This window comes from Pempheris klunzingeri, chromosome 4, assembly GCF_042242105.1.
Source record: "Pempheris klunzingeri isolate RE-2024b chromosome 4, fPemKlu1.hap1, whole genome shotgun sequence".
Classification (NCBI taxonomy): Eukaryota; Metazoa; Chordata; class Actinopteri; order Acropomatiformes; family Pempheridae; genus Pempheris; species Pempheris klunzingeri.
Genome location: NC_092015.1, coordinates 9,345,345 through 9,368,981, shown reverse-complemented (window position 1 = coordinate 9,368,981; position 23,637 = coordinate 9,345,345). Strand labels below are relative to the sequence as shown.

The 23,637-nt window shown below is 41.6% G+C and overlaps 2 protein-coding genes across 3 annotated transcripts; both read right to left on the bottom strand.

The window, feature by feature from the left end:
• Positions 1 to 2,689: 2,689 nt before the first annotated feature.
• socs9 (suppressor of cytokine signaling 9) lies at positions 2,690 to 7,451 on the bottom strand. 2 transcript variants are annotated; one of them, XM_070829642.1, is made up of 2 exons: positions 7,363 to 7,451; positions 2,690 to 5,449 (listed from the first exon to the last, which is right to left on the bottom strand). In XM_070829642.1, the coding sequence occupies exon 2, from the start codon at positions 5,283 to 5,285 to the stop codon at positions 3,642 to 3,644; it is 1,644 nt and encodes a 547-aa protein (XP_070685743.1). In that variant the 5' UTR covers positions 5,286 to 5,449; positions 7,363 to 7,451; the 3' UTR covers positions 2,690 to 3,641. The 2 variants fall into 2 exon arrangements, with proteins under 2 accessions (XP_070685743.1, XP_070685745.1); XM_070829644.1 differs by having other exon boundaries at positions 7,367 to 7,451.
• A 1,498-nt stretch (positions 7,452 to 8,949) lies between these two features.
• On the bottom strand, positions 8,950 to 22,250 carry LOC139199842 (protein Smaug homolog 2). Its single transcript, XM_070829019.1, has 13 exons — positions 21,953 to 22,250; positions 19,879 to 20,392; positions 19,253 to 19,723; positions 18,881 to 19,123; positions 18,629 to 18,738; positions 18,222 to 18,308; positions 17,576 to 17,867; positions 17,291 to 17,376; positions 16,848 to 16,963; positions 16,375 to 16,573; positions 15,777 to 15,903; positions 13,580 to 13,663; positions 8,950 to 11,868 (listed from the first exon to the last, which is right to left on the bottom strand). Exons 2-13 carry the CDS (start codon positions 20,072 to 20,074, stop codon positions 11,840 to 11,842), a joined length of 2,040 nt encoding a protein of 679 aa, XP_070685120.1. The 5' UTR covers positions 20,075 to 20,392; positions 21,953 to 22,250; the 3' UTR covers positions 8,950 to 11,839.
• Positions 22,251 to 23,637: the final 1,387 nt, after the last annotated feature.

Here is a 23,637-nt window from a genome sequence, read left to right as displayed (position 1 = left end):
ATACAGCAATACATCATGATCTGCCTACTGTATATCCCTGCATTATTTCAGGGCTGTTGGTTAATGACTTCATGAGCTAAAGCATAGGATATGGGCTGCTGTGTTTCATTTACACTGCGATCCCATCAATCTGGGTTGTATCCATTGGCTTAGTTGTTACATGCCCAACACCCCCCATTATTCCATCAACAAGCTGTCAGCGCTGAGGAGAGTGAAAAACAGAGGCAGCAAGAGACTGAACAGGAAGAACACAAACAGCTCCAAATTAGAATACTGATGTTTTTCTGTGGCAAAGGCCTCATATGAGCTCCTACATGCCAGGGAGAAAGGGAGTGCATTTCGATTTAAATAGGAGGGAAAGGAAATACTGTGTTGTCAAAGGCTTGCTTCCAGGGAAACAAACATCAAACGTAAGCGTGTCGCTGTGTGACAATGTACCTCCTAGGGGGGGGGAATTGCGAGACTTTTAAGAACTGAAACTTTAATAACTCAGGAATTACTTACTTGGTTTTGACAAGAAGTGTTCTGTTTGAAAAGGTGTGACTTGAAATAGGCAAGAGCGTTCCTGTTCATGTTCAAGGTTGAAATTCAGCTGGATTCATTTACTGACCAAAAATATCTCTCTCTCTCTCAGCTGCAGTGTTTCCTCTGTCATAGAAATGTATTCCTCCTCTCTGGGTGGATAAGAAGAATCATGTCTAGCCGTATGCATCTTGCAAGAATTTGAAATCAGTTTGATACGCCCTCCCTAGAATTAATGGCCTAGATACATACTGCATGCTCATGGTGGTTGTGTTCACAATCTATATGAGTCTCCGTACAGGGGGCAAAAGTTGAACCCTTGTAAGGCACATTTGTTAGATTATGGTGGGCAGATTATTTGGGGAAATCATTGTCCCCAGGTGTTACAAACATTCCAAGCTTATTCTCCACCCCCATGGTGCTCAACTGTAACGATTATACTCAGAGGAAAATCTCTTCCCTCAATGGAAGGAAGGAAAAAAAAGAGGTCCAAACAGGCACAAACACACTAAGTATGTGTAGCCAATCAGCTTTCTGCTTTGCTTGAGCATGCTGTCCCTCTGGGCCCGTTGATCCAGGAAAAGAAAAGTCCTCTTTTTTCCCTCAGGACCTGTAATACCTGCATGATGAGTGCCACAGTCAGTGCTTCCAGCTGCAGCAGCCACACTCAATCCCACCATCTCAAAGCACCACACACAGAGCACACACAGGCCTGAACAGCCAGTGTGAAGCACACTGAAGCTCTTTACAGCCACCTGCTGTGCTTGATGAAATACAGCATTTTGCTCTCATGGAAACGCTGTATCACATGAAATTAGGCGGTATGCGCTGTTTTGAGAAAATAAACTAACCGCAAACATGTTCATAATTAATAAGCTATATGACTGTATATCTGTGTCTGTAATTGCAAAAAATATATTGGATATTTTTTTCATGGTGTAGCCCACACTCGTGAATACATGACCTTGTAAAATTTCTTCCAACGCACTAAGTCCTATTTTATAGTTAAGTTTTAATAGTGACTTAATTAAGTATACAAAGGTCAAAGGTCCCAACTTTGCATTTTGAATGCAGACTTAAATGCTGCCTTGGAACTGCTGTTTAAATCATTGCGGCTTCATTAGTGGATGAGTGCCTGTCATGGATGATTTGCATCCTGCATATCAAATCGGCCATCTCAAGGAGAAAACAGCATCGCAGTGGTTCAGAGGATGATCTGGAATCCATTCTCCATGCTTTCCCATTAACAGTGGGACGGTTGTCTTTTGTGATTATTACTTAGTGCATACAACAATTAGCAGTGTGATCTCTCTTGTGTGCTTTCATTAATACAAAATTCTGTTCACACACAGCAGTAAATGGCCCAGCAGCATAGGTAAATTCTGCAATTAATCTTTGAGCAAGTCCTAGATAAAAGGTTGAATGAAAGTCTGTCTAGCATGAAATGCTTTTTATTCTCTTTGTGTTATTAGAATTCCATCCATTTCATTTGCACATTCAAACATGCAGGTGTTTGTTGTCTGCCATTAAGAGGCTAACAGTACCTCAGCAGGCTTGTCCCATTTACAATAAAAACTGTAGCATTATTCTATAAAAGTATACATTTTGGTCTTTCCTTGTGCTTGTTCAATATAACAGATATGAGTCAAGTATTTGCCATCTATTGCTGAGACAGTGAAATGGGAGTTTTGGCATAATTTGTTTTTGATTTAGCTGATTCTGATCAACAGTGTTCAGGTACATTACAAAATATGCAGTTAACTGCAGTCTACCCTCCCACACACTGAACTGTAAGCATTTGCACCTTGATTCATATACTGTTTGTGAGCTTTTCTTCTCCCCTCAGTACCTTTTTTTTAAAGTTTAGAACCAATTCCTCTTTGCAGAGCTTTTCAGAGCCTGCAGATCTTTATGTCTGTAACTGACTTAATGTCAAGCTGCAGGAAAAAAGAGCTCCAAACATCTTCCCTCTCCCATAATTTTTTTTGTTCATCGAGATTCATCAGTGCTAATTCACTATGGTAATTCTGTCATTGACCTGCTGGAATTAAACACTAGGGTGTAGACACCCCACCTCTTTAATATAGGCACAGCAGGTAGTTATAAGAGTTTTTTTTCTGTACAGATCTGGGATTTTACACCACAAATGTGATGAAATGCTGGGTCAAACCTATGGGCTAAGAAAAACTGAATTTAGAACTGGGCAGCACAACAGTCAGGTTTTGAGCAGAATAAGGGCCATTAATGTCTGGGCTTCATCATTTACATTCTGATCTGCTTCACCTGCTGCTGACAAGTTCATGAAGGCCACATTTGATCTGTTACATCAAAACTAATGAAGACCATTGGCACTGACTGCATGCACAGTAGTCTCATAGGAGAAACCACAGACGTTTATATGATGATGATAAGCTGAAAACAAAGCAGCTAGATGATTTTGAATCTGAGCATAAGGCATTTAGTCATTTACATGAGCTGTGCAACATAGCTCTTTGCATCTTTCCCTGCAATTAAACCGCACAACACCAACAGCTGATGTGTGACAAATATCTATTACAAAAGAAAGACTTCTGCTTTTTAATAAGAACAGGTAGCACGTGCGCCCACCTCTCGCCCGTTATTATCAGCACTGGGCTCAATGTGGGAAACAGTGATTAATACTGCTGACGTGTTGCACTTCCACACCTCGGTAACAAGAAAACGCTGTCAGTATGCGTTCCACCTTCTCAGCACGTGACTGATGAACAACTCTATTATAATCATCTCGAGTCACACTAGGACACTTCTCCCATCGTCAGATAATTAAGTTGATTTAGTCACACGTGAAAACACAAATGATGTGCGAGGTGAGGGTAGTTCTCTGAGCACCACACATCTAAAGTTTTTTTTAATTTGAGCATAAAGAACTTTGAGTGTACAAGATCAGTGAGATTACATGTTGTCTCGTCAGTGTGGTTTAGTACAATTGTAAAGACGTACAGCAGGAATAAAATAAATAAGTACAGTGCAGTGCAGTGGAGGTTAATACAGCCAGATAGAGTGAAGAATAAGACTCATTTAGTTCAGTTTGGGGAGACAATGTATTTAGTAGTTTCTCTTAGTCAATATTCTGTTGTTTTTCATTCCCACCAGGTATCCATTCGCCGTACGCGTACTCTCTGTTTATAGTGGTATTCTTTCAGGTGCTTTTTCAAAGCATTTGGAATGGGAAGCATGTTAATGCCATCATAGGTGGTGCAGCTGCTTATGGCCGCACGGCAGATGTGTTGCAGGGTGAAGGGCTGTGTGCGGTGGATGGGGTTTGACAGCAGGGGCTCGAAGAACATGCAGGAGTTGGGGTCTTTGTAGTGCTCCAGCAGGCCCGTAACTGTGGGAGCGTGGAAGACACTGGGGTCGTGCACGTCGAAGCTAAAATTGTGGTTCCACTGTTCAATGCGGGCGTGCAGCGAGCGGCCGTAGCGGCGGAAGCTAACGGAGAAGAGGTAGTCTTCCTGGGCAGAGTCACGCAGGAGGAAAGTTCCCTCAGGCTTTCCCTCCAGCAGCGTTTCTGCCTCATAGCGGTCCATGACTCCCCAGTAACATGGGAGGTTGGTGATCTGCAGCAGGTCTGGAACTAAACAGTGAATGTAATCAATCTGAGTGTGAATGCGGTAGCCATCTTGAGATTCGGGATGCTCAGTCTGAGGAAGTATGGCTCTAGAGGGCATGCTGGTAGTTGTGACCTCTGGGTCGACCAGAGGGTCAGAAATAGAATCACAGGTGTGGACAGGGGCTGCAGCTGAGGCTGAGGCCACCACCTCATCCAGAGTGTCCAAACAGCTCTGTAGTAGGAGCTGGTGCTGCTGCTGTCTTTGGAGAAGAAGTTGCTGTTGCTGATGAACGGAGGTTCTGTCAGCCCCGGCTAACTCATTCATACCATGAGCCAGCTTAGGGCCATGCTTGTAGAGAGGGTTAATTTGGGCTGTCACCTCAAATGTGTGGATCTCTGCATTGGGTGGCGGCTCAACACCTTGTTCGATGCTGATGCGCCTCCGCTCTCGCAGCCTGTCATCTACGTCCTCCACCACAGTAGCCATGGCTGAAGTAGGGCCACTGCACACAACTGCAGAATCAAGCACGGGAGGCTGGGTGATGGGGGCCGTGTGTTGTTTAATGAGATACCACTTCTGAGCGAGCTCCGATCCTACAGGGAAAGGGCAGTCATCCAACATCAACTCACTGAGATGGATCTTGCGCCTCGAGGAGGCACAGGCAGTTGATGATGAAAGAGCTGGTGATGGTGGTGCTGGTGACGCTGCATTGTGTGTCTTTATTGGGAAACACTGCCCCATTGCATCTTGGATCTTTTGCCGGAGAGTGCGACTGCTGCTTGACCCTCTGCCTTCACCTTCACCGGGTGCAGGTAATTCTGTAGCAGAGCTAACCATTCCCGTTCCCGTTCCCGGCCTGGCCGTTACCCGTTCTTGTCCTAATAATGAGGCAGTGACTTCCAAACCTTGCCATCTCCAATTCTCCTTCAGAGGAGAGGAGGAAGACTGGTCCCTGGTCTCTAGGTCACTCAACAGCTCACCATACTCAAAGCCATCACTGACAGGCCTCTCGGCTGCTGGTTCATGGGAGGCAAGGCCTTTTTTCTTCCCCTTTCCACCTTTCCGTCCACTGCCTGCATCTCGTCTCTCCTCTGACCGGCTCTGCCTCACCTTGGGGCGCGCCCCTCTCTCTCGATCTTTCCCTCGGTTCCCTGACTCCTTTGGTAATGACATGATGGATTATGTGGTGAAACAGCAAGCGTTCTGCCACTCCAGGGAGTTGCCAAAGGATGACTTGTAATTGCAGCTAGCTTTTGGCAGGACGTTTCCTTTCCACATCTCTTGTTTGAGACGCCATTATCACTGTCCATGCATTGTGGCCACAGAGTTAAAAGAGCCTGCAAAACAAAATGAGTCTTGTGTTTAAAGTCTGCAAGTAAACCTTTGGGACAATATATTATCACATTATTGGTAATATACACTCACTTGCTAGTTTATTGTATACACTTGTGTAAAACTGATGCGATCTAACACAACAGCCCTGCTCAAAATTCTTCCTTAACAAAGGTAGTAATGTTCTTATGTCTTTTTAGCAGTTATACAGAGATGATGATTTTAGAGGCGCAACTCACAATTATTGTCTCATTTAATACAATAATATTTGGATCCTGAACATAGTAAAAAATGCCCCAAGCCCAAATTGACATCCAAAACAATATCCTGTTAAGAAAACCAGTCAAGATCCATGTTTGAAAAGCTGGACCCAATTACTTCTTGTCACTCTTGCTTAAAAATGACTACAGATTAATTAACATGTTGATCATGTCAATCATTTCAGCTCAAGTTGATTCAATTTAAAGGTCATTTTGCAGGCTGTTTGTGGTGTTGTGTTAAATGGCATGCTGTTATATTGTGATGTGTTTCTACCGTTCAGTGTTTATAAAGATGAGAAAAGTTCTCGCACATGAGCACACTTTGAGCTCAAAAGAATTACTCTAGTAAGCAAACAACACAGCCAGTTCAGGCCCAACTTACAGTTTGATTAATTATACCACTGTGTTGGATGTGTGGCGACTACGTTAGCTCTAAGAGAAAGCTGTCTATGCTGCAAAGTTGCCCCGGCCTTCATGTTAGCTTATCTTTGATTTCAGCAGAGTTGTCCCTCCTTATAGCTTATTACATTACTACTAACAATAGATAGATAGATAGATAGATAGATGACTTTATTAAAGGTACATCTGAATTAAAAATGAGAATACTAAAAAATAAAACTAGAAAGAGGAGAATCAAAACTACAGGGTATATATATCTATATATATATACATATATACATATATATATATACACAAGATAAAGTACACAAAGTGCATAATGGTGCAAAATGATGATTGCCATAATAACCAGTGGTAATGATAATGTATGAATATATTGTACAAGGAGTTATGCTGTTGTATATATAATAGTATATAGTAGACATAATATGTATAGTAATAATTATACTAATATATAAATATATACAATAGAAAAATAAATAAATATTAAATAATATAGATAGATATATACGCACACACTTCAAAACACACAACAGAAATCATGTTTACCAGAAAAGGATGTGCTACTAGTTAAACCATCCACTTCCTCTGAAACCAGAGGCTATTATGCTCCTGTGTTTTGTAATGTCAATGTGGTTTAATTCTTTATTTATATTTTGTAACATTAAACCGGTGCCAACTAATTCAGACCGTCTGAAAAGTAGTTTTGTTAGCGGGTTTGACCTTGATTAAAACTAAAATAAGTTGTCGGAGACCTATACTAGTCAGCTAAAGTTTTCTCAATTTTAACCCGGTCGATGTGTCAAACTACCATCCTGCTTTTGTGCTGAAAAAGATCACGAACGCTCATATCGTTATGAAGGATGGGGCTCCGTCCTGTCTCAGATCATGTAAACTACTACTGAAAGAAAGTCGATGGTCGGTTAAAGAAAAAAGGAAATGTCTAACTTTTCCCACCGCATATTATGCTAACGTTAGCTAGCGTTAAATGAGTCCAAGAAGCCAAATTCTTTAGGCAACTTGACTCGACCGTCCTTTAACACGGAGGCATTTCAAGCGATAACATTACCGTTAGCTTCCAAGCTAACATTATTAGCAAGCAGCTGTTTGTGATGGGTAGGCTAAGTTGTTAGCTAACGTTAGCCTAGCTATCAGCTAACTTGGATACTCTTTACTCTAGCGGTAGGAGCAAATGTTTAGTTGTGTTTATCGCAACTTCAATCTGACTTTCTCAACCATAGCACAAAATGTGAACGTACCTACGCTGTTGTTATCAGGTTTCCCGACGACAGAGGGTCTGTTTCTTCTTAGATAAACTAATGACGGTAACAAAAAGGCGGCTAGTTCGTATTAGCTTGATAAATGAACTGCTGAAACCGTGCAACCCGGAAGTAAAAAAGTAACAGATCAGATCAGCGGTACGTCACCAAGAGCAGGCTCTAATCATTACGTCCTAATCATTTATTTTTTAATTACAGCACAGAGTGCAAAGTTTAGCTGGAGCCTAATCTCTTGTCTCCCTCCAGGCTGTATGTCAATGTACGACATGTGGAATGTGAACTCTAGATTAATGTTTAATAAGCCCTGATTAAAACATTATAGACAAACAACTTGTAACAATATTGTCTTCTTTAGCTTTGTAGTGCAAGGAGAATAGCATCCATAGTCAATTTGCAGTCAATTTGCATTCATGTACTGTAAATAAAGAAGTGAAAAAGTTTCAATGTGGGCACCTCATCACAGCTTCTTTCCAGTTGCACGTGATCAGACATTTTGATTAAGAAACATTTGTGAATTTGCATTGAAAGTACTTTTAGGACATGTGAAAAATGTCATTTTTTCTTAATAGCTTCCATGTAATGAGACGAAGTGACTCCTTATTAGGACCAGAAATTACTACTACATGGGCCACATAGAATACACCTCTCCGTTTGTATTTTAGAGCATCTTATCTTTTGCATTGATATTTTTATGGAAAGCTTCCATGTGATGTGATGGTGTGACTCCAGATCAGTACTAGAAATTATTACAACAGCAACAGAATTGGGACACAGCACTGTAGACCTCAAACAAAAAGCTGGAGGTTGACATTTTATTATCAGGTCTTTCATTTTTAAATGTTACAGTTGAGCAGTGGTCCTCTGTTAAACTTGCTGAATGTTGTAACTATTTGGAAGAGTAACTAAACAAAACAACCTAAGACTAAATTAGACTAAAAACTAAAGTTAAAAAGTAACTTTATAAAGTAGCCAAAGTCAATCAGAGTGCTTCTTTATCTTGGCCAATCAGAAGGCTTCTTTATTTCAGCCAATCAGATTCCTTCTTTATTTCGGCTTTATTCAAAGTGTTTCTGTCATTTCTTTACCCACCAACGCTTAGTGCCAGATAAAGATGTCTTGCTAATTCCAATAGTTAATCATATACAGTATTTAAGGGTGACAGCATTGCGTGCAGGACAGCAGCAGAAGGCCTGTGAGCGCTCATCCTGTTTGCAGAATCAAGGCAACTAATAATTGCATAAAAATTCATAACCTGTTAAAGAATTGCTTGAAGTTGAACCCGTGTTCTTTAAAGGCTACTAAAAGGTAACTACTGGTTGGAGGTCAGGCTACAGCGGGCTAACGTAAGCTAACGTTAAAGGGGCGGGGACTTGTCGCAAGCTCATGTTCCTGGATGTGCCAAAGTGATCCACTGAGAGTGATTTCTCCTGTTATGTCCGAGCAAGAGATACCTTCAACATGTCAAATGAGAGCAATAAAGTAAACAGCTGACTTTTTTTTTTCCAGCCACTAAAAGGGTTGCCAAAGTAAGTAAACAGACACAAACCACAAGTTAAGTTGCAAAAGAACTGAACCTCTTTATTTGGACTGTCAATGATCCGACGGATGCTGCACACTTCAGACCATTCACACATATGAGTGACTGTAAAAAAGTAGAGTAAGCATGGGATGCAAAAAGTTCATAAAATATTAGAAAATGTCTGGGGAGTCATAATTAAATATAAATTGTACAAGACAAATATATGCAATGCAGCCTACAGCTGGCTACATTAATTTAATAATTAAGCCTGGCAGGGACATTAGCATGATCTTGGGACCACTTGGTAGAAGTCTCCACATAACACAGGCTCTGTACCTCCTAGTGGAAAATACACCAGGCCGAACTTATGAAGTGCATTTCCCAATTCATTTCATGCATCACTGGAATGTAAACATGGAGTAAACATATTCCTTGGCCTGTTATTAGTGTTCAGTTTACTCATAACCACATCATTTGAGGCTCAGACAAGCATTGTCATCCCCTGCTGCATCTTCACTACACACAGACACTTGCAGAAATCTGCTGCCTTGTACCTCTGTGTCCATTTGCAGTAATATGTAGGCTGTCCAAAGCTACAGAGGCTATGAAAATGACAATCTGAGCCCTTTGTAGCACAACACGATTGATATACAGTATAGCGAATGGTCAACAACAACATAGCTGAGTCTCAAAGTTGTCAGCAGTGTTAACTCACAGAAGTCCTTTGTGGGTATGAGTGTGATGCTTTTAGTAAGTCAGATCTATCCAAGAGCCTGCTCTGAAGAAATCCATGACTACAATACTACTCAAGACCTTTAAATCAACACATTGAGGATGCTGGAGATGTGCATTTCAGGCACTGCATGAACAATTAATCAGGACTTGACAGCTAACAGTTTAATCACGAGGCCAGGAAAGCTATTCTCTCTTGTCACCGCATGACCAGAAAAGCAGGCGTTACATGCCTCATACAGTTATCACTTGAAAAATGTACTTTGACTCATAGTGAGTCCATGAAGTAGGGGGGTAGAAGACTTTTGTTTTGTGGCTCTACCCAGCCAGCTCATGTGCGAGAAGGCGTCAGTTCTTTAATGTGTTACATAGTGAGACAATGGAGTATTCATGACATCACATAACATGAATTGGGCATTATCCCAGAGAGATGTAAACAGTGACATTTAGGCGATATAAACATACAACATTAGTTGCAAGATTTCTGCTCTCTAGCTGTTGGTGACTCTGGGCACCATCAACCACCATGTCCTCTATCTACAACAGTGCTGTATTAGTGTGGCAAAACATGCGATTATAGAAAATAAGCATAAGTTATCAATATCAAGGGAGAGTAAAAAATACAATTGGAAAAGATATCTGTAAATAACCATCTTTACTAGACAGACCTCCTATGGCTCTGCTGAAATAAAATGTGAATGGTTATCCCTGCCTTATGATGCAACTGAAAAGTGATCCAAAAGTTAAGACCATATTACACATACATGCACCTCCGCTCTGCCACATTCAAAGACAGAGGCTGTATAAGACAGTTTTTGATTCAACACTGATACCACATGATAATGTTAGGGTTCTGAGACTGAAACACATTGAGACACAAACAGAAAATATGGACATCGTCGAGCACCTTGAAAAGTATATGATTCATCAAATCGTCACGTTGGCCGTCTGAGGAAGAGGGCACCGCGAGGGTGAGGCGCTGCGCTCCGGAGCATTTATTACAAGATCAAGCTTCATTTTCCAGAGCCAATCATAAGGGGGCCAGAGGGGTGAGATGGGTTTCATTTAGTTTTCTCACCCAGCATTAGAGTGTAAATTGAAAACACTCTACCCTCCGCGCTTTTATCAATTCAGTATCAAATCAGCACTCGCACAGTACAAACCTCACCAGCCCTTATTCGCCCCTCTGGGGATTCCTCGGCACAAAATGAGATTCATCATCATTTATGTAGCAGGGCATAAAATAACAGACAAATTGCAGCTGGCATAAATTCTTCGAACTGCTGTTTTTTTTTTTTTTCTTAAATTACACCATCCTGTTGCATTTCACTACAAATACCCCTCTCAAATTAACAAATCGCACAACCCTTCTCTTTGGCTTTGTAGAAGTTTAGAGGAGGACAGTCACTTCTACTTGGATTATGTGTTCAGGGAAAACAACCGAGACCGTGGGTATGCCTACGGTTGAATTACAAGCTTTTCCTCAATCCTTTTGGTCCTTCCTTTTCTGGCTTTTGCCACAAAAAAAAAAAAAAACTGTTGTCTAGAGAGGACACAAAGAGCCAAGAAAAGCTGTCTGAGTTTCAACCAACACAAGCCCTAGCCAGCACTGGTTTTAGAACAATTAGTGTGGCTAGGAAGTGTATTGGTGTCAGTATTTTACCATGTGTCTACAAGTGGAACCTCACTGAGTGTATCCAAGGGCCAATTACAGTTTAGTGGCATATATCAGATAATTTAATAAAAAGTGCCTTACTTCTGGCTGGAAAATTTCTGAATCTACACATGTGGTGCAGGGGATGTGGCTGTCAGTGTGTTCTGGAAGGAAGCCTTGCTCCGAGGCGGGAGGAAAACAAGAGTAACTCATAGGGCAGAACCCCTTTAAGACAGCACCAATCCACCATTTTTCTCTCAGACCACGGCAAACTGAGCCTCTGCACATCATGTCACAGTCCTGCAGGTGACACGGAGCAGTTTGTTTGTTTTTATCCTCTGTCCTGCAATATAATAATCATCTGTATTCCATTTTTAATAAACTTAGTTGTATATAATAAAGTACAAAAATATTAGAACATATACACAGTTTTTTTGTCATTCTGTAGTGACTGCTTTGCCTGGTTTTCTTAAGCATACGTATATCTTTGTGCTGGGTGATGAGGAATTAAACAGGCCTCAACTGAAGTGTATTCTTCCTCTCTTTTTTTTTCATATTGTTGATGTCCGGTCGGTTCCATCTGAGGAGGAGATAAGAAATACATTTTAAGACATTTACAACCATAAAATATGCTGTACCATTCATATTTCATCCTTAAAAAGGAGTAGTTCACTGTTGTGTTCCCTTTTCTCTTTCCTAGAAAATGGCAGAAAAAGTTACTGATGCCTTCTTAAGAGTCCATGAATTTTTACATTTATTGCCTGCCTTTCGTGCATTTTTATGGTATGCCAGCCACGAAGGTCAGCACATCTTATATTTATTAGATTCATTTCTGGATAAGTAAAAGCTCCCTCCACATGCTGGGAAAATTCACCTCGCTGCTGATATATACACACAACACCCTCACAATTACTTTGGTACAACTCTCTCAAAAATATGCATTTGTTCATCCGCCATGGCTGTGTGTGTACACAAAAGTGAATCAATGTCACTTTTTGTTTATAATGAAACAGTGAATAGTGTAAATGGTGAAACCTTTAAAGACATTTAAATCATAGAATATGACTTAGTTTCAACTAGGCCAGTCCTGATAATTACTTAATCGACTTATCTTACGATACATGGACATGACCTCAATCATTTTCCTGACTTTGATTATAGCCCGTTGTGTTAACGTGCGTGTTTGTTTACATAAGAATGTCACCAACGTGTTAGCCAACATGATGCCAGAATAAACGGCAGGGTTTTTCCGACCAGTACAAGACGTCGCCGCAGCAGTTACGCATGTTGACACAGCCGAGTAAACTGTGTCGAAGTTGCACCTTGGGCGGGGCTCAGACAGCTCCTCCACACTCAGACACTCAGCAATAGCAAACCAGGTGAAGTGAGGATTATGTGTTACTCGAGGCCATGGTGATGGGTAAAAGTTGCTTCTTGCCCACCCCATCAAAAGTTAAACAGGAAAAAAAGAGCTCTGAAGCAGACGTGTCCACTGCACACAGTCTCTCGTAGTCCAATATGGAGGCACAGCTGGCGTAACACAGCAACAGCAACAGATGTGGTGTCTATACAGTTGCACCTAAGATTATTCAGCCCCCATTGCAAATTAGGTGTATTGGCAAAATGTACAAACTTTCAGCTGTATGCTTCAATGAACAACAACTGTATGCCCCCTTCCCACTCACAATTATTTCTGGGACAATACATCGACCAACTTACATAGTTATCATGACAGGCGCCTGTAAATACCACTGTGGATTTTCTCACTTTTTGATCCTTTAGACATCCAGAAAGTGAGCCAAACTAGGCTGAACTTTTCATTTAACGCACAAAAACATGCAACGAAGATGCCTACTTTCATAGACACAGAGTACTCAGGACACACTAAAATAACACAGCGTCAAACTTGTTTGGCAAGATGATGCAAATTTCGTCATTCAAGTAGAGCATATGATGCGCCGAGGTATATCTGTGACTTCCTCTCGCTAGAGGAACCCGACTGAGACTTCCCTAATGACACTTCATAATTTAGATGTTATTAAATATTAATACACAAACATAACTAATGAAATATGAATTCTAAAAGTCATCAGACTTTTTAATCTGTTTGCATCGGGGAAGTTGTGTGTGAACAAATTTTATGTATTGCTTTCCCTGCTGGACACAAACTGTTCATAAAATCCTCTCTCTCGTAGTTATAATATATAATAAGGTGTTGTTGTGTGGTTGGTAGTTGTGTGAGGTTTGCCAGCCAGTGGCCTATTTAGGACCGAGCTGCTGAGGACACTTACCCCCTAAGGCATGCTCTGTCATACTGAGGCACAGTGACTCCAGCGTGGGGTTGATCTCCAGGTCAGCACCTGGAACTTGGCATTCTGAGGGGATGAGTAAAAACAGTCTCAGTCCACAGGAAGATTGAGATTTATATTACACTCGGGATGGCCACAAAGTCATTTTTTTCACACTCTAAATAAAAAAAAAAAAGCAACAACTTGTATCTCACATTAAATTTTACTTGGAAAAGATCATTTTCTTTTATCAGGATATGAGTTGGGCTTTTTGGTTTAAGGGAAAATACCCAGTTTATGTGTGCTGCAGAATAACGATCATTATGTTAATGTAATTTTCAGTGAATTCTTTGACCTGATAATAACCTAAGCAACAGCTGAGTGATACTAAATACGCCGAGTTGTTCTGTTATTATAAGCAGTGTGTAGCAGAACCAACATCCACAACACCACATCCATCAAACTGCCTCATTACTCACCATGTTTTCATCTGATCAAAAACTTGCTACCCTGTTCAAACATTTCCTTAAAATGGAGTGCCAGTTACAATCAAACTCAAGCCAGGGCGTGACATGATGCTGTCTGATGTAAATGTAGTCCGTCTGAACACATAAGTGGGTGAGACAGACTCTCACTGAGGTGACGGACCAGATCACCTCTGCAATCCTCTTCCCTGTTACACGGTTAAACTAAAGTGTGTATTTTGTTCACTCGTGTACAAACCAGAATGGGAGTACAAGAGGTCACTCGAGATGCTCTTGAGATGTACTCTGATTTTTTTTAGGTGTAAACTGCAATCTGTCTTAAGTGCACACAGAAATGGTATACAATAATACCCATCTGAGGAGAGACAGTGTGTGAGTGAGCTTCAAAGTGAAACGGCAGACTGTGCAGTGAAGGGTGATGTTATTTAGTCTACTTTTATGTGCTCTCTGTATGTGTATATACATGTTTGATTCTTTGGTTTATTATGATCTTTTACAGTAAACAGAGAAAATGAACATGACACAACAGCATAGTTCCATGATCCTAAAGTCTGTAAGACAATCTAATAAGAGAATATGTAGTGAAGGTCTATGATGGATTTACTACAGGCAGAGGACCTGTATTGCTTGCCATACTCCCCTCACTCTCCCCTTGGTTCCTGTCTGCCTCTACACTGCCCTATCCAATAAAGCCTAAAAATACAAAAAGACCCAAAACACACACACCTAAATGACAAGGTACACATGGCATGTCGAGTGGGTGTTAGGCGTGTCAGTTCAAAGAACTAGAGAAAGGTGCAATAAACAAAACATCACCCTATCAGAGGCAGTCCTGTGGTTTGAATATGCCACTGTTTTCCCCACCGTTATCTGTTAATGCATTATAAAAAGATTTGAGCTGCATAGAACTACCTGAATAGTACAATATCGCTGTCCACTCACTGTAAAATGCAAAGTGATTTATAAGATTGTCTATGGTCTTGTTAAGGTCTTTTTGTTTTAATTTAAAAATGCAAAAAAAACATATTTTTTCTAAATATGTTACATTTCATATATCCATTTGTTCTGTTATTGACAATGGTCTACACAAATACCGTATTCTTTTGTCAGCTTTCTAAATAACTCGTAGTTATATAAAGTAGTCAGAGCCCCTTGCTGTAGACATAGAAACTGTAACACTGCTGGGTTCATACAGATGATTAAGTTATGAACTTTTGGCTTTCACACAGAATGCTTGATATTATGGAAATGTCCGTTCACGAGAGGATCATTACAGACGAATGTGCAATATAATACTGTGTGTGGCATGTGGCACATGTGATAAGGAAACTAAAAACATATGTTACGTATGTTGCGCGAGGTGACAGATTTTTTACTGCAGCATACTGCCAAGTCGTCTTGTTATTTTGTCCTCGGCACAGAGGGAGAGCGGCTCTCTGTTTTGGCATCTGACAGAAAGGCTGATTTTCATTTTTTTTTTTTTATAAAAGTTGTGTGGCTTATGTTGTTCACAAAACTTGCTAACAGAGTCAAATCTTACACTTCCAAATAATCTCTGGTCCATTAACCACTTTCAGTTTTGCTTAGTAAAATGTTAACAGAAGATTAAATGAGGAGAGACTGACATTTTTTTTGCAAAGAACACAATGTAGCAAAACCGTGAATGAGAACACCATGTTTATGAAGAATAAAAGAGGCTTGACCTCATACAGTACCTTGCTGATGGAACATGAGCATGGTTTGTGGGGACGTGTGGACAGGGAGTGAGTGGGTCCGCTGCACAGAGCTGCGACTCTGACTTGGCATGCTGTTACTGCCCCCAGGGTTGGCAAACCACAGGTTCTATGGAGGAAAACACATGCTCTCATTACACAAATGCCACTCATCCTGGGAGGGCGACATGGTTGCTTATCTGTCAATTAAGTCATTCAACACAATTTCTTTAAGCTACGATAATGATTAATTCATGTCAAAATGTGATGCCTTGACCTTTGTTACTGTCTGGTTTGCACTGATTAAACAGTCACATTCTCCTGTCTTTTTACTACTTCTTGTTGAAGAAAAACAAACTTCTACTGAAAATTCTTCAGGCTAAAAATATGAAGTCAGATTTAATTATCCCAAATAACTCTTTAAGCTGTATTGTCAGCTTTGAGCACAATAAGTTTTTCTTCAACTCAAATAATTAAAAAGCACCAAAAAAGTAAAAACAATGACATTATTGATGAATATGATCTGTTCTGTCCACAATTTAAAACAAGCTGGGCAAGCCACAAACGTGTCTTAAAATGCTCCAGTGACTGGAATACTGACTTGTCTACCCTGGCCTGCCAGTGCAGGACTTGTGAGTGTGTGGCGGGGAGACGCTCCACCGATCCCGCTGGGACTTAGAAGTCCCATGCGGCCAGCTGGGAGTCCACGAGGGGTCATCTGGAACTGCCTTTGGCCCCGCCTCGCTACACCTCCACTCACAGAGCCTGCTGTGGGGAGGGAGTTGGACCCGTAGGTCCAGCTGGAGTAAAAAAAAAAAAAAAGCATAAAGGAACACGCATCAGAAATCAATGAGGTTTCAGAGAACTGCAAGTTCAACTGCTAAAGCTACTTTATATAAAATGATACTTTGAATGAGGAAGAGAGAGTTGAGGAGAAAAGGGAAGGGAAAGAGAATCAAAGTAAAAGTTAGACACTAGGGATGGGTGCAGGGAGAATGAAACATTCAACTGGTGTCACATCTCCCCTGCTAGAGAGGGAGATCAAAGGTAAAAAGAGGGCCAGCAGTGTCTCACCCTTTCTGTCGGTACACAGGCATGTCCAGCATAGCTTTCCGAGGGAACAGGCGGAGCAGTTTGAGGACCTGCTGCTTCCAGGAGACCAGCCTTTTCTTGTGAGTTTCTGTGAAAGCCTGACACACACAGAGAGACAGCAGAAGAAGAAAGGCATCAGATTTTCAAAGAGCATGAATGAGGTTTCAGAGGAAGCTTCTGGAATTTGTAATTTCTAAAAGGAAAAGCTAGTTTTAGATAATTAGATTCTCTGTTACTAATAATTCATGTAAAATTATGGTATGATATTATGGATGTTATATTAATATAATTAAGTATATTATCAAGTGTTATTATTTGTGCTGTAAGATTACTGTCAGATGCATTTACAGCAATGTAGAAATGTATGCATACAAGTAACTTCAATGTATTCATCAAATGAAAAAACCTAATCTTCAGGGACTCACCTCATGTGTGAGACACTTCTCAATGAGCTGAAGGTAGCAGCTGATATTCTCCTCATCTGGCCTTGACACCAGCAGCTGGGTGCACACTGAAGCAGAGAAGAGTCAAGTTTATATATTCATTTAGTCATTGGATCTGAGGAATGTTTGTGGATATGGATAATTCATGAAGTATTTTATGTTGAATACTGACACAGAGAGAAAATACCTTAATAGCATCATTACATTATTTTGTTGCGCTGTTGATTGTGCCTCAGTGTCAGTCTGGGAAAAACACCCAACTCTTACCTTTACCCATGACCCGGGTGAACTGTCCAGCAATGTCGCCGTCTGAGATGGGTGTGGCTGAGGAGTCTCCATCACAGGGTGGTGGGTTGTGGGTCTGGAAGCCTTCTGAGGCCGACTCTTTGTCTGCTCCTGTTTTTGTGGCTTCTGAGGGGGAGGTGGCCGCGTCCGGGGCGGTGGCTGTGTCCAGGGCTGTCTGTGCTGCGCTGGGTGGGCTGTAAGCCTTGATGGGTGTAATAATGATCTGTTGCAGCTCTTGGAGGGCATTACGCAGATTTCCCCCTTCCAAAATATCCTGCCATGAGATGAGGACATCAATGTCACATGCTGTACAGCCTGTTCAGAGGTAATTTTGTCAGTAGAGAGGAAGACATCCAAACTGTACATCTGGATTTAAGCCTTAGGGACACCAAACATTTGCCCTATGAAGAGGGAAACACAGAATCCCTACTGGTGCTGTTCTGTGCCTCTCTCTGTCCTAAAGAGCAGAACAGGAATAACTCAATGGAGCTAAATCGAGAGTCACATGATCATCAACAAGTACGCACTCAAGTGCTTTTTTGATCAGGATGAGTGAAGATTCATCAGGACAAAACACCGCTGCCATTTTTTAAGCATGAGAGGAACAACATCATCACATTTGAATTACCTTTTCTAAAGACTTGAGCACACTCTGCCTCTCTCGCAGCTTCTGAATACTCAAGGCGATTTTATGCCGTGCTCCTTTAGTGACGTTCTAAAAAGGAGAGACAGAAAGTGAGAAGATGTCAGAAGAAGCAGCCAAGTTATTTCTCGTGGGAACACTGGGGAATTTATACAGTTACTAAATAACAAACCTAATCACCATTTGTTTCATTAAAGCCAAGGGGCAGAAGCAAAATCGCACCATCTGTATGTGCAACTGTCTCCATATAACTGTGGGGAGCATTGCTTAATTTCATGCCTCATTGAGAGCTGATGTATCATCAGGTTTGAGGACAGTAATGTTCACAATTGATAAGGAGGGTGGAATAATCAAAGCCCGGCCCTAGTGTATGTAAAGTGAGGCTTAAAAACCTGCGACTCCAGGTGCTGCTCTGTGAGAATCATCATCTCCTCATAGGTCATCTGGGAGAAAAGTGATGCATATTTATGAAGGCGGAGACTCTTCAACCATGCAGGAACATCTAGAACAAATACACACCAAGGGACAAAAAAAAGTACAAGTTACATTTTGGCTTATATCACCACAGCTGTTGGCTCTGCAGAGCTTTCACCAGAGCCAAATGCCATGAGCGCCCTTGGCTCAGTTAGGTTATGAACTCCGACCTTTCATGCCGCTGCCATCCTCCTGGAACGTGTTGCGACTAGAGCCCTGTTCTTCTGTCTGCTCACTGCCCGAGGACGCTACACTGCTCTGTGGTGAAAGGGGTGCGTGGTCTGTTGGAATAAAGTTCTGCCGGCCTCCTGCATCATCCTGGCTAACCCACTCAGAGCCACAGGCCTGGGGACTGGAAGGAATAACGGACATGGACTTCTTCAGAGGGCTGGGCTGCATCTGCCCACCCAGACCTGGCACAGGAAAAAAATAATACATGAGGAGGAATCTTAGGGATTATAATTAAAGATATTTCCCCTTCAAAACAGTTTCCTCTTCATGTTTTACCCAATTTGAAAGATGAGGAGAATAACAAACATTACCTGTGTTATTGCTGTTGATGGGAGAGGACATCCCGCCTGGGAAAGGCATGTGTCCGTTCTGGCCTGCTGGAGATGTGCTGGATGATGAGGACTTGTCGTGCCAGGCATGGCCTGGGTCCAGAGCCTCAGCAGAGCTGGGCCACTCATCTGAGCCCTGGCGCGGGTGGTAGGGGCTGGATGGGGCCCGGGGTGCATAGCCACTAGACAGGTGTTCCTCCAGGTGGTTTAGCCACATGGCCAGAGAGGTGCGGTCATCCAGTGTGGTGGCAGGGTGGATTAGCGCATAGGACAGCAGCTGTCTGCTTTCTTCCACAAACAGGCTACTCTCAATAGTGTGACTCAACACCTTCTGAAGCAGCTTCATGTACTCACATTTGGCCTCGCTGTTGCGTGGCTGCAACAGAGGCAGATGGGACAGCAGCAAGGACACAACCTTCTCCTTTGGCTCCTGATGCCACTGGCTGACAATTGCTAAAGACAAAGGGCAAACAGAGAATTTCATCTATGATTTTATGTACACTCTATTCAATTTTAGGAAAAGATAGATAGATATATAGATATTGTTTGATAATCAGAGATAGTTGACAAAAAAATAACAAAACACATTAAAAAAAACTCTCAGCTACCTGCATTGTTGGCCTCAGCTTCCAAAATGTGGATCTCTGTGCAGTCTGCCAGCCAGTGTTCAAGGCAGATATGTAAAAAGCGAGCCTGGGTGCGGGACACCTTCTTCAGGAGGGACAACAGTGCCACCGTCTGTTCACACTCATTCCAGCCCTTGAACCAATCTGTGAGGATACCTACCTGGTCTCGGAACATCATGGCGTGTCTCCTTGTTAAGGAGAACAGGAATGTATGGATGGGGAGGGGGGTACTGAAAAGAGTGCTCTCTCAGACACAGATAGGATCAGTCTAACCCCGCACAGCGGGGTCGTATTTGCAACAGTCCTGGGATCCCCTCAGACTGGACCGAGGGGCCCTCACATGGTTCAGGTGCAGAAGGAACTGCAGACAGGGGTGCCGTGGGGATTATTGGGAAGATGTCTTTTGAAGTGAGGCTGAAAGTGTGTGTCAGTTGTAGCTGGTAATCACACAAACAGGAGACACTTTTCTTTCACTCAGGATCACATCATCCGTATCCTATTAAATCAACAAACAGAGAAAGAGAAAAATCTTAGATGACAACTGACCCATTGTCTACTTCAGGTTTATTATTTCAATCAACCCAATATTTACTCAGTTCATATCCATTCCAAATTTGTTTCTAAAATCTGCTTTTCTGATTTTACTGCATTTACTGTGAAATCCACTACACTAGACGACCTTCTTTATATTTGAGCATTTTTCTGCCCCAAAGATGCAAACAAGAGTCGTGATTTCCTTAAACATGGACCATCAGCTTCAGTGAGGGGCAAACTGAACCGAATTGTTGAGGAAGGTACATAGGACGGGCACTGGTGAGAATAAGGTTATAACTGTGACTGTCAGGGTGTTATTTGAGGTAAGCTTTTATTAATAAACTGTATCATTTCATTGGGTATCTTGCCGATCTTGCAAGATTCATATCTTGACGATAAAGGCTCTAGTCACTCACAGAAGGCGTATCAGACGTGTTATACACAAGATAGCGTGTCTCTTATCAAAAAGAGTCTAGGTCAGTAACACAGAGATACACACTTACACATAACATCAAAAAGGCTGCTATCTAAAGAAACACCTGTCATCAATTCACAGTATTTACAACAGATAATAACATCATTAATTATTATATTGAAGAACACAGACATTATCACTAACTAGCAAGGGTAATGTTAGATGTCAAAACCACTAAGTGTTAACTCTGAAACCGGTACCACTTGTTACACTATAAGCTATAGTTCTGATTAAGGAATAAACCTGATTGTCTGGCAATAAGCTCACTTGTGATTAACTCTGTGAGGTTTATTACTTTGAAACAGGTTAACATCACACCCGGCAGCCTGGCATTAGATAGCGCTTAGCCAGAGTTAGCTTGGTGCAGTGGTGTTATGCTCAAGGCAGAGTACTATACACAACACAAACCCAATTTAAAGCAGTATAAACTATATGAAGCAATAAGTCTCGCTGTGCCACACCAAAATTTAAAAATAAGTGACCTGACCACCCCAAACGAGGCCCCATCAGAGAGGTGTCGCTGCTCTTTGAGAGATGCTCTCAGTATCAACATGTAGACTTGGTTTTCATAGTGGCCGCTTGTCACGATACGAGCTTTTTGAACAAACTAACAACAATGAAAGCGGAGAAACCACTTGTGTTGGGGCTGTTTCATCACGGTCTCAGATTTAATCCATCCACACAAACGCAATACCAAGCAACTGGTCAGCAGATGTCGCCAGTTTTGACTGTATCAAATGCTTCGAAACACTCAACCATTTTCAACACAAATGCTCCACAGTACATTCAGTGCTTCAAAAAGCTTCGTTTCCCCCGTCAGTAACGTTAGCTTGGTCGGCCTAGTCAGGGCTATGGGATTCAAGGTTTGTATTGTATTTAGTTAACGCTGTTGCTGCCCCTTTCCCCCGTTTCGCACAACAATCTTAGCGATGCAAGCAGGGAGGTTAAAACGCAGTTTTAATCGACAGCAGGCTGCAGCTAGCGAACAAGATAAAGTTCTGTGAGCTGCGAGTTACAATTAATGGTCTCAAAAGGTTTGTTGTTTACCTTTGTCAGTTGTCACTGGTTAGCGAGCTATGCTAAAGTGCTAACGCATAGCTAGCTCGACGGTAGGGTAGGGATAGCTAAGTGCTAGCGCTAGCTTCTTTGCTAGCAAGTTTTGCTAATAGATGCAATAACGTTAGCTTAGCTGAAAGAAGCGTAGATTTCGATCCCATACGAGGTATTCCTTAATGGTATTCCTCTACAGCGGCAAGCTCCCGTGGTTTCAAACATACTATATTAAAGAATGTATGTACAAAATGATTATTGCAATGCAGAAAATAAAGAGAGTACGCCTGGAGAAATCTACTTCGATTTTGAGTTGACGTAAGACGTGGGTGCAACGTCATACGTCTCGACGGTACGTAGTGTTTTGTTCCGCCCACAGTCTGGTAAATAGAAAGGCTCCACCCTGAGAGGTAAGCACATGTGGCTTTTTTATAGTGAAAGGAAGCTCAATGTGTATGTTCATATGAGAAAAATAAAATAAACAATGATAACCAGAAGGCATATATATATATAAAATGATTTACTGAGCCCTAATAAATTCAGGAGGAGTAAGCAATACATACAGAAAATTATGGAAAGTAAAATAATGAATAATGAGAGTTGTAAATTCTTTAAAAAAGGAATAGAATAAAAATGTAGACTTTACAGTAGCATTGGAGACATATTTACAAGGACTGTGATCGTTGTGATTGATAGCAGCAGAGTCAGCACATCCATTTTGAAAGTGTACACCAGACTGATATGAATGAACTATGATGACAATGATATGTGATGATATGTCTTGCTTTTTCATTCTTACTTTTGATCATTTCTTCATTATCCTTCTCATAATAAAAAGGGATCAGTCTATAAAATGTCAGAAAATTCTGAAAAATATCTATTGCATGTTTGCAAAGCCCAAGGGGATGTCCTCAAAACATTCCATAATCTATTGATATTCAATTTACATTTATTTAAAGCAGCATTGTGTCCTCTGGCCACAATCAGTTGATACATAACGTGTTTACTTTCAGCTGTCAATGGAAAAACACACCACAGCACAAACAAAGGTAAATGGCAAACAACCTGCTGTGACATTGCAGATTGGGATGGGGCCAGAGCTGCAACATACCTGAAGTTTCCACCAGTAGAGAATAGAGCTCCTGATGAAATGTTGGTTAATGCATTCATCAGAAGAACAAACTTCCAGCCATCCATCCATTGTCTATACAGCTTATCCTTCAGGGTTGCGAGGGGGCTGGAGCCAATCCCAGCTGACTTTGGGGCGAGAGGCGGTGTACACCCTGGACTGATCGCCAGTCAATCACACGGCCAACACATAGAGACAGACAACCATTCACACTCACACCCACATCTACGGGCGATTTAGAGTCACCAGTTAACCTAACCTGCATGTCTTTGGACTGTGGGAGGAAGCAGGAGCACCCAGAGAAAACCCACACAAGCACGGGGAGAATGAACTCCACACAGAAAGACACCAGGTTCAAACCTGGATTCAAACCTGGGACCTTCTTCAGAATCAGAATCAGCTTTTATTGGTCAAGTATGTGAGCACATACAAGGCATTTGACTTTGAACAGGTTCCATTATATACATGAGGTAGGTACAATATGGATGTATTCAGTATAGTAGATTTAAGTGTTCAATTGTGCAATGGCCTGTGGATAAAGGCTGTTGTTTTG

What these genes read in the sequence shown, in the direction of transcription:
- socs9 (XM_070829642.1), bottom strand. Translation starts at nt 5,285, where the DNA reads ATGTCATTACCAAAGGAGTCAGGGAACCGAGGGAAAGATCGAGAGAGA.
- LOC139199842 (XM_070829019.1), bottom strand. Translation starts at nt 20,074, where the DNA reads ATGATGTTCCGAGACCAGGTAGGTATCCTCACAGATTGGTTCAAGGGC. An exon ending in TGGCAGGCCAGGGTAGACAA is followed by an intron (nt 15,904 to 16,374) that starts GTCAGTATTCCA and finishes TTTCCTCCATAG; the next exon opens with AACCTGTGGTTTGCCAACCC. An exon ending in GACAGAGCATGCCTTAGGGG is followed by an intron (nt 11,869 to 13,579) that starts GTAAGTGTCCTC and finishes TCTCCTCCTCAG; the next exon opens with ATGGAACCGACCGGACATCA.